At 41.5% G+C, this 11,473-nt stretch overlaps 1 protein-coding gene across 1 annotated transcript in view; it reads right to left on the bottom strand.

The window, feature by feature from the left end:
* Nucleotides 1-7,983: 7,983 nt before the first annotated feature.
* The window catches only part of LOC117502103 (major histocompatibility complex class I-related gene protein-like), a 145,329-nt gene continuing 141,839 nt past the window's right edge, over nt 7,984-11,473 (bottom strand). Inside the window, 2 exon segments of the mRNA XM_034161119.1 lie at nt 7,984-8,163; nt 8,485-8,545. Of these exon segments, the coding sequence (XP_034017010.1) occupies nt 8,490-8,545 (56 nt within the window). The 3' untranslated portion in view covers nt 7,984-8,163; nt 8,485-8,489.

Below are 11,473 nucleotides of genomic sequence, written 5' to 3'. Positions count from 1 at the left end.
TAACCTAGGAAATTATTACTAAGGGATTAATTAGATTCAGTAAGACTTAGAACATACAATAGCGGCCCAGATGGAGTTGTGCACAACACAGCCCTTTTCTTACTGTATATTAACAGAAATCATATTTACCTCATGGCCTATGCAGCACAATTTCCCTACTGTTTCCATGTTATTCATATGACCATTTATATTTAAGGACATAATATATCACTCACGTTTATGTCTTTCCAAACATTTCTCTTTAAGGCTGCCCTTTTCCTAAGGGATTTTCCAGTTGGTGTGTTCTGAGTGGTGTGGATTTCACAAGCATCTGTAAGTGTTACACACTTCAATAACAAACAGTCCTCGACAGTGTGCTAAATAAAATCATTCATGTTTATTCACAGCCACAGCTCCAACATACATACATGTTGTGATCACTATTCTGTTTTTGTCAATAATAACTGTATACACTGTATGGGGTTATACTGCCATCTGCTGGTCAGAAAATGCAACAGCAAGTCAATGTCACAAATCAAAGAACACACACTCATGAATGGGCAACATAGAAACTGGAAAAGAAGGGCCAAAAATAATGACAGAACAGAGGTACATTACAGAAGTTAACTACACTGTATAGTGTTATGTTACCTTGCTGACCTCCACCTGAATGGTCAAAAATGATCAAAAAGTGCCCGGGCCCTTTTCAGATGCCAGTCCAGCCCTGGCTGTGCGCAACCGGGTTATTGCTAATATTCCAGTTATGAAAGGGTTATTGGCTGCATGTAAACGTAGTCTGTGTTTTTCAGATGCTATTTAGATATTTATGGAGTACGTTCATGTCCGACTTGGGTTTTTTAATCATGTTTTTTTGCTTCTTGGTCTGTAACGACGCATTGTGGAACCGATTGTCACAGTAACCGGTCCAGATGTGGGAAAATATCCAACTGGTAATGAGCCAATCAGAGCGCGCATAGCGTCGCAGCCATATAACAATTTGGGTTATCTCACGATGCCTGGAGAGAATTTGAGCACACTACATCAAAGTCGAACTAGTAACTTAAAATGATTTAACTGCTTCGACTAAGGAACAGACAGGGACTCACTGCCAGGACGAAAAAACAAAACAAAAACAGAGACGTTATTCTAAAAATTGATTTTTTTTTTTTTTAAGTTTTGAATGCGGTAAATTTTATATCTTGTGTCCAGCCTTGATTTTTCATCAGGATGGTGTCATCGTGAAACCTGCCTTTTGGCTGCCCATTTGACAGAAACCCGTCGTAGCGACGGGGAACTTTACTCTCTGTCTGTAGCCATCATGAGGAGCATATCGGTCATATGAAGAATCTCTGTAGTTATCTGATGAGTAGAATTGGCTATGGCCCGTCCATTGTCAGGAGAGAGGCTCCGCTGATGAGTAAACTAACTGTACAGTACGTTCTACCCCCTGATGACCATGTTCATCATGGAGAGAACGGAGGACACACTCCTATAAACACTGAGGCAGCACCAGCTGCTGAAACTCCCCCTCTCCATCAGGACGTTGGATACACTGATAAAGCACTGACTACCTCTTTCTGAGACAGCCCCATTGTCGCACCAGCTCCCTCGAACCCTTACTGAGTTCCTGTCTCTCCTTAGTGTTAGGCATCCTACCCTCCTCACAATATTTGAGGAGGGTATGAGACTGTAAAGCATGAGGGTCAGAAGGAGTAAAGCCAGGCAGCACACCTATTTCTGCCTGTACCCCAGAGACCTCCTCCTCCCAAGACTCTGTAGTTGGTAAATGAAGGCGAGAAAGAGCGTCTGCATTTATATTCTGGGAACCAGGGCGATACTTAATGGTCAAATCACACAACGCCACTCTGAGGCTCATCGCTGTATCGCTGCTCTGTAGCACCAAGTTTGCACCAATGACTCAAAGGGTTATTATCTGTCAACACTATGCACTTAATATCAAGCCAATACTCTAAATTTCTCGGTAACTGTCCATTTAAGAGCTACCAACTCAAGTTTCATTGGGTAGGTTTTAAACTACGGCTTGCAAAAGCAATGGGTCTCAACTTACCCCCATTCTCTTGCGATAATACAGCCCCTAGACCCTCATGGCTGGTGTCTATCTCCAACACAAAGGGCTTCTGAAAATCTGCATAGGCCAGAACAGGAGTTGTCGTGAGAGCAGTTTTGAGCTTAAGAAAACTTTGTTCACACTCAGAGTCCCAAAATTCAGCTAAGGGCTTCTTTGGTGTTTTTCCTTTCTCCCTGGGGGAAGAAGCTTTGCCACCAACCGATTTAACAGACCAGCCATTTTTTGAGAAGCCTGCAATAAACAGCCTGTAATATGAAGCAAAACCCCAAAAAGGACCTCAACTCTGCCAAATTACTAGGCTGCTTCCTGCTTTATCAGGATCTGTGGACACCCCATCAGCAGACACCATGTGGCCCAAGTATTTCACCCGTTTCTAAAAAAATTAAACTTAGACAGTTTAACCTTCAATCCCTGCCTCTCTAACCGGGAAAATACCTGCTTCAAATGTTCAAGATGTTGTTGAACAGACGTGGAAAAGATTATGACATTATCCAAATACAGAAGTACTGACTGATAGCGACAGTCCCCAAGCAAATGCTCCATGAGTTGCTGAAAAGTTCCTGGTGCATTACATATTAACAGCTGAATTAACGGTAGCTCATCTGGCTATAGTTAGCTTACTTTCGTGATTTACACTTTTATTTTACATGGTGTAATGTTTTAATGGTTCTTCAGTTTATGGGTTCTTTAATAGATATCAATACATCTTATCTAAGTTTGAGGTTTTCATTAGAAAACATGTATAGTATGGATTTTGTCTTCCTATAGTAAGCTAGTAGTGTGAACTTTAGATAGGTACCAGAACATACATCATAGCTTCTGTTTCTATAGTAACGTAACCATATTTATAGTTTAGCATACAAGCTATAATTTAGTTTTACAAGTCTACAGACAAGGTAAACGTATACTACAATCTTCTCCTGTAGGAATATTTAGGTTTTAGAAGCTAACTCCTATAATATTATGTAGTAACTATATTTCTTGTATTATCAGTTATCAAGTTGTTCACCAATGAATATGGCTTTATACATCCTGAAGAAAAACATACACCCTGAGGCCGAAGGCCTAAAGAACACAATGCAGAACACGCAGAACACAATGCGCGTGCTCTCCCTTCGCTCACTGCCTCCAGGGGTACGGATGCGGGACCCGCAAAGAATCCAAGTCATGGCCACGGAGCTCTGCAGCTGCGGTTACCGAGTCCATGTAGCGGGTGCTGTGCATCAAAACAGCGAGCGTCGTCTCTGGACCTGTTTCTGCATGAAGCTCGGCACATCAGACAGGTGGGGGGGGGGGGTGTGAGTGGCCCGCTGCGTCGCTTATCGAGCCCGCAGACTCAGTAAAAGCACATCGGAGGCAGTGAGAGCAATCGCGGGGATGCTGACCGGTGTCACGTACAATTCTTTCCGCCGTACAGTTCTTTCCGCCTCGCTTAGGAAACAGCGCTTGGAACTTGAGGTGGATGGATGATGAAAGACGCAAAACACCTTCACAATTTACGTTGATATTTTGATGAATTTTTGATGATTTCTTAATTTACAGCAGCTTCATTAAACAAATGTACTCGAATGATTATCAGCACGACGGTGAGCTTACAGGCTAACCTCCGCTAACACTAGAGGACAGTTGCCAGTTACGGCTTCTGAAACAAGGGAGAAAAAAAAGAAACAGCACAGTTCAGCTGAAGCATTAGTGGACGTACGTGACACCGGTGGGAAATACACACATGGGACAAGAGGTGAAGCTCTTAACAGACAGAATATTTTACGTCCACTAATGCTTCAGCTGAACGGTGCTGTTTTTTCTCCCTCTAGCTTTTGTTTTTCAATAAAAAAGTGACAAATTTCTGCCTAAAAAATTTGCATTACATTTTGGATTAGAGTTTTTTATGCATTCTTTGGTTTACTTGATGACTCTGCGTTGTGTTGTTATGACTCCGCCCATTCGCTCCCCTCAGGACACAAACTCACGAACTCCAGCATGGAAGTCGGACTCTGTAACCAGAAGGCTAAAACCCAGGGCTCTGGCCTTGTGACCAGAGAATCCTTTTGAGCTGTTGGGAGTGAGGTTTACTAACTACATATGCACAGCGACACCTGCTGGCCTCCGTTATATAAACTCAATTAAAATGAGTGAATGGAATGCACTGGAAATACATCACCAACACTTAAATGCCCCAAAACTTTAAATGCAGTTAAAGGAACTGAGTTGTTATGACAACAATTGATTTTTGAGTTATTTTAATTAATGGAAATGAGTGACTATAACTTTATTCAGAGTTTGAGTTACATTAACTTAATTATTGTATTATTATTAATACCTAATGCAAAGGGGTATCTTACCCTGTTCTGTCACCAAATGAGGGCCTGGAGAGCTGGCCATAGCCTCCATCACTTGGCAGTACCTCAGGACTCTTCTCAGGCCAGGCGAATCAAGCTGGATCACAGGCACCTCCCAGAGGTCGGGCCATGTTGTATCATCAGTTCCCAATAAAGAGGGTTAAAGACATTCATACCCAGTACTCCAGGTACAGATTCTTTTTTTGTCTCATATGGCTGTCAGATCTGTCACAATTAACACACCCCTGCGGGGAAGAGACACACCCAGGATCTGTACATCTAATTCGATATAGCCCAAATATGGTATATTTAAGCCATTGGCTGCTTTTAGGCCCAACCACCCACAATCCCTCAGCCCTTCGTCAGAAAGATGAGAAAAGTTATCCTTAAAGTAACTTTCTGTAACAGTAGTAACCATTGAACCGCTGTCTAACAAACAAGGAACACTGACCCCAGCAAAATTTACCTCTGCTTCAAAGCAATCACCACTGAGGTGGCCTAAATCAGAATCAACATGAACATTATTCTTGGAGCCATGCAATCCCTCCACCAGTGTTTGGTCTGCACACTGGTGGTATCTAGTTTCCCATTGGCTTAGGCTGGCTTTGAATGCCTTCATTAGGTTCGTTTTTAGCATTAGCTGGACAGTTTTGTGCTCTATTATGACCAGCCTGATCACTTGATTAGTTGTTCGTCAGGGTCTGGTGTAACAAGTTCTGGATGGTGGGAAATTTGTGGGGGGGGGCAGTGCTTAATAACCAAATCCAGTTGAGACTGCTGTGCTTTCAAAAGGGACATTAGTCCACTGTGTGGGAAGAGCCTAAAACACTTTGACAAGAAAGAAAAGTTTCATTTAAAATTGAACCACATTGATTACCTTTCAGTTTATGCTGCCCCCCAACACTGAGCCATCCATCTAATGGCTTCGGCTCTGGCCTCACGAATATTCCAGTTGGGATTTGCATGAACCAAGTCTCTCAATCTTATTTTTAAAGCTTGATCTGGAACACCATCACAAAATTGGTCACGCAAATCTCTTGAGGCACCCGCTGAGGCAGCCTGAGCATCACTTTTAGTCATCATGTCCATCAAATCTATCAGGGGATGTGAAAATCAATCAAGGTCTCACCCTCCAGTTGTTTACGGTTATAAAATCGGCACTGTAACACTGTGTGAATGCACACAACCATAGACCTCTTTCAGAACCTTAAAGATGGAGTCCATTCTCTTTGTGGCATTGGCAAGAATTATATCTCTGTGCGTGCAGCACCTTCAAGATGATCATAAACAATTTGCGCTCGTCCTTTTTCTGTTGTACCTCTTATTTGTTCAAACTGTCTGATCTGCTCAATCCTTTCATCCAGAGTCCAAGTCAGTATTTCAATCCTGCTGCACATATATGACAGAGGCATGTATCTGTAGAGCAGATCCCCCACCTGTAGCTCCTGATGAGGTGGATGGGATTTCTGAGTCTATACTAGCAGCTGTCAATACTTCAAGCTGATTTTCCAGTTCTCTGATGCACTGTGACATGGTCTACTTCTCTGCCTCCTGATCCATGGCTGCGCAGCTCAATCCAACGCCAAACTACAGTCACTGGTGCATAACCTCCTTCCACTGCCCCTGCTGTCCTTGAACTTAATACAAACCCAAATAAAACAACCCACCCAAAAATTTAAATGGTCACTTCCAACAAGATCCTGTTTGTGACGCCAAATGTTACCAGGTTGTAAATACGCAGACAGAGTCAGCAATATAGTTTATATTATTTATTTGCACTCAAAATAAACACATCACATTCCTGCTTCAACTGCGCCACCGTGAGGACACTTTGTGAAGAACCTAATTACAAACACACCAGTGTCAACCACAAAACCACAAACGAACCAATGCACCGCATTACATCACAGCACTTCAGATGACTGGGTGACAAAACGTTTACCTTGGCAGTACAGGTTTAGGGAAGTGACTAAAACAATAAAAACATAAAAACAAACAAACAAACAAAAATAAACTAGTTAGTCCGTCCTTACAAACACAAATTCTGACATCAACGGGCTAAAATTCAGACGGACTAACTAGGAAAAAAACAGAACGCAACTACAAGGACAGCAGAAAACAGTGTATCACTGTAAAACAAAAAACAAGGCAAATCAATATTTAAGTCCCAAGTACTTTAATAAGTAAGTTTAATATGTATTAATCAATCAATCAATCAATCAATTTTTTTTATATAGCGCCAAATCACAACAAACAGTTGCCCCAAGGCGCTTTATTTATGTATTAAAACAGATGTACGTTTCACTTATCACTGCATCTGTTGTTCAGCCGACGCGAAACGTCGATTTAAATGCAACCCTGCTAAAGCAATACAAAGATTTACTTCTGTGCTAATAATTTAAACCATAAAACAATAAAAACTCACCAAACAATTCCTTGCATCAACACAAAGCATAGACCAAGGTAACGCCCCGGCCTCCCACGGAAACTGGCACTCGCCACTCAACACCCCACTTCTGCTTCTTAGAATAGTCCGTGGGGCAACAGCGACACCCCACGGTTCCACCTGCAACATTAATCCAATTAATGTTGAGTTTTGATGGTGTTCATCCTTGACCCAAAATACATAAACATATCAAACAGCAAATGTTAACTCGCCGCAGTTTGTCCGTGATCAAAACTGCACGCACGCCTCTTCATCTTTTCTGAATTCAGCGTTGGATTCAGTTACAAGCAAGTGCTTTTAACTTGACACACAAACACAGATGGTGGCGGAAGACAATGGCACTACACTTTTCACTTATAGTACTGGGAGCATGACACTAAGCCACTCATGGTAACAGCAGCATAGCACTTAAACTCACTAAACCAAATGAACTACAAGAACACAATAAATCAGTAATACGAACAACACTGTTAAACTAACATGAAACACAATAACGGCATTTAAAACCCCAAAACCCTGCACTCCCATGGTGCAATGCAGCACAATGTTCATTGTTTACCGGTTAGCAAAAATGGCTAATTTCTCAAAAAAAATTTGTCCTGTAGACTTCCCGTTTTTGCAGCGTTCATCCTTCATCCATTCAAAATACATAAGTATGTCAAATGGCACATGTCGGTTTCAGCATGATCGAAGCCATACACGCACACACACAGATGCACAGAGGCCACTTGGCTATTATAATATAGATTAACAACCTAAAGATCTGCAGATTTTGTGTGTGAGAGAGAGAGATAATGTGAGTCTGTGTTGAAACGTGTGTACTTGAAGCTACATCTGCATTCATATTCATTTCAATTCAATAATGACAAAAACCATCACAAAAATATTGGTCTTAATGTTGATTATTTGAGCACAAACATCATAGTGTATCATTTTATAAAGTAAGATGATGATAATAGTGAGAACAGTGATGCGTCTCATGTAACTGCTCCCCAGATATGAAAATAAAAACAAAAATAAGTGGTAAATATGAGAGCGCATCCTTTAAAACAATTTATATTTTATTTAAGTTTGATAATGTGCAAAATATCTGCCAAATTAATCCGTATTTTCAAACTGGACTGTCCTGAGATATTTGCACAATAATCTCCCGTACAGAGAATTTACATGTTTATTGTTTTTAATTCTAAAACTGTGATTAATTCGTAAAATAATATACTCATCAATAACAAATTTACTCCCAGTTTACAGATGAACAGAAGAGCATGAAGACATCTCCTCATTTTCCCGTGAGATATGAATCCAAAAACCTAAAGACATAAAAGAGAAAATGATGGCATTTAAAAAAAATAACTCATAATTGTTGAATAATACTGCTCCACGTGTTATTAAAAAATAATCAAAATAGTTATGACAATATTCTTAAAGAGTCTAAACTTGTACACCACATTTGATTTTATTTCTTTCATTTTCAATATTCTCATGTGACAGCAAATCAAACCATAAAGAAAATAAAACATTTAAATTTAGCGTTTCTTTTTCTTCAGCCAAACAAAACTTACATTTTGATGTTGTTTAAATGTAGATTTAGAGTTTGAGTCGTGTTTTTAAATCCATATAAAGTGACTCACAGTGTTCATGTTGTCGTGGCATCTGGATTCAGGTGCTGTGAGGCCTCAGAGCTGCTGTCAGCTGTAAAATCAGAAAAACAGTCAGTCCATTTATTCTGAACAGCCTTTAAGAAACAGCCGACAGAGCAGTAACCATCTGCAGCTACAAACCTTCAACAAAATACAACTGAATAAAAAAAAGTTGCACTTACGAGACGGAGGACATTTCGCTCCTGAAACAAAAAGTCAAGTTCGGTGTCACAGTGTTAAAAATCTGAATATCTTTAATTTCTTCTGCTGACTAAAACTTTTTTCTCCCGAGTACATTTAAAGGAAAATACAGCTGGGAAGATAGAATGTGCTATAAACTAACAAATGATGCGTATCAATGAAATTAAGGAGCTCTTAAAACTGAAATATCTGCCTCCGAAAGTAGACATTTAAGCAGAATTCGACGATTTCATAAATGCCACCATTGACACAATTTTAACCAGTCAGAAAAACAAAAAACCCTGAATCACTTGCAGCATTGCTGTGACGTAGCATGAGAAAACTACAAATGGTGAAGACGTACTGATGTAAAACTCCTCTCTCTCTTTCTCTCCCTCGCTCTCTCTCTCCCCTCTCTCACTCTCTCTAACTCTCTCTCTCTCTCCCTCCCTCTGTCTCTCCCTCGCTTGCCCTAACCCTAACCCAGTGAAAATCACTGGGTTGATATAAATAATAAATAAAAGGGGGCCCAATACAGAACTCTGCAGTTAAATAACCCTGGTTAAATAAAAAATAAATGCCACTCACGGGATTCGAACCTGCAATTTATAAAAGCTCTGATTAACAGACAGAAACTTGACCACTGCACTACAATCACTGTCTTATAACAGGAGCATAAAATGCCTAAAATCAACAAGGAGATAAATGTATTAAAAAAAGAAATTAGACAATGTATAGAAGAGGAAGTTTTTGTCATCTTTATTTACGGAGAAAAAGCACAGTAATAACTGACAAAATGGCCTTTGTTATGGCATATTTTTGGTGATACATGACTGAAAGTAGCGTATTTGTCGCACTGTTGGCTTGTCATAGTCCTGCAGCGCGCCGCTCACAGGACATTTGTGGCGGACCGGGCCTGCATTCACATGATCTGATGGTCCGTTTCACCTGGGACAGCTTGTCAATGTGCGCGCTGTGCACTCGCTCGCTGCAGCCCATTGCAATAGCGATAAATGTTTTTGTGTTTCCACGTGAGGACAGCAAGCAGACACATGCATGCGTCACGGTGGACAGTTGTAAGGTCATGTCCTTCAAAACATGGTATGTGTTCCCAAGCTGTGACATCCAAGACCAGAGATCTCAACAGCTACTGCTGTTGGCAGACACGCCCTCTTGTCCGTTCAGTGCACAGGCCAACGTGTTACTCTCTGTTTCTGTGTTATGTGATCATTCATTTTAGTTATTTGGCATGTAATTGTGTTTGTAGTAATTGTAGTATATGCCTGTCCTGGCTGTGGTCTCTGTGTTTTAATGTGACACATCATGTGCACTGAGCCGTTATTTGCAGCTGTCAGTGAGTCTCTGGCTGACAGTCAGCTGAGAGGCACCTCACCGTGCTGTGTGTGCTCAGATGTGGCTGTACATACATATCAGCATTTCATGCAAGTGTGCGCGAGACACACGAATGCCACGTGTTGGGGGGGAGGGGGGTGCAACAAACACGCATGCATGCCACGTGGGGGGGGGGAGCCAGCACTCTGGCACTCCATATGTGTTGTTTTGCAACGCCACACTCATGGGGGCACTTAGACAAAATTCACAGCCAGCTCGAAAGTGATCGTCTGCTCACTATTTTTGTGCTAACAGTGCAAATGGCACCACATTTTCTAAGTGTCCAGTAAGTGAAGTTGGATATTCGTGTGTGTCACCTGGAATTTGGCCAACACCTGCAGCAAGAGGGATTGAATGGGCTCTCAGAAGGTACTCTCTGTCCTTCGGCCACTGGTGTGCGTGAATAGTTGTAGCAACAGGTGTACAAGGCGTTAGAGGAGGCTCCGATTTTTCACGAATGGCATACAATTCCTCCTTCATGCGCAAGTCGGCTTCAATCGTGTTATGTGTGAAGGGGCAAGGATTTTCATTCCTAATTCCACCAATTATGGTTCACATATGGAGCTGGGTTCTGGAATTGCCCAAGTAAGGTCAAATTTGCCAAATGTCAATCACTGGGTCAAAGGTCATCTCTGACTCCTCCCAGGTCCTTTTACTGATTTCTAATGACCTTCATATTTCAATGAAGGTTGATCCTGAAACTAACCTTAAAGAATTCATTTGGACAAAGGAATTAGATACTTAGCCGATTTGGATCAAATGTGACACACACTGAGGTCGACTCCAAAACTGTCCCGGCAAAGGTCAGCCAGAGGTGAATCATTAGGGTGAAGGTCTGTCTGTTTTATTCACTCACCTTTCTTCTTCTTGTAAAATATGAATCCAACGATTGCAGCCAGAACAAGTGCAAGAACAGCAACAATGACGGGGACGCGGACGTCCCTGGGTGTCTCTGTCCAAAACACAATTCAAACATGCATAGAATCAACATGTCCCATTTGTCCATTTTTAGACAAACACGTCCAGTTAGTGAGAAACTGGTTTCCTGCTGTCCACCAAAATAAGTGTTCCAGATCAAACAGGATCATCTGTGACTTTGAACTGAGTGACTGTAAATATGCATTTAGCAGTTTGACTCTCAAGCAAATGAACTGAGACTGAAAAATTGAGAAAACAAATCTGAAGTGATGACGTGCAGGACTGTGAGCAGGACTTCAAAGTGGATTTTCCTCCTCCAGCTTTCTGTCTCACCGTGGTTGGTCCAGATGGCGTCTTTGTCCAGTTTGGTGATGATGTCGTGTTTGACACCAGCCAGCTGAAACACACACTCGTACTTCTCCCAGTCTTCAGGTTTGACTGATGAAAGGTTCAGGTCCACACTCATCTGGAAGGTTCCGTCGTGGTTGGG

Source organism: Thalassophryne amazonica, chromosome 20, assembly GCF_902500255.1.
Source record: "Thalassophryne amazonica chromosome 20, fThaAma1.1, whole genome shotgun sequence".
NCBI lineage: Eukaryota > Metazoa > Chordata > Actinopteri > Batrachoidiformes > Batrachoididae > Thalassophryne > Thalassophryne amazonica.
The sequence above is the reverse complement of the archived record's forward strand: the minus strand, read 5'-3'. Positions and strand labels throughout refer to the sequence as shown.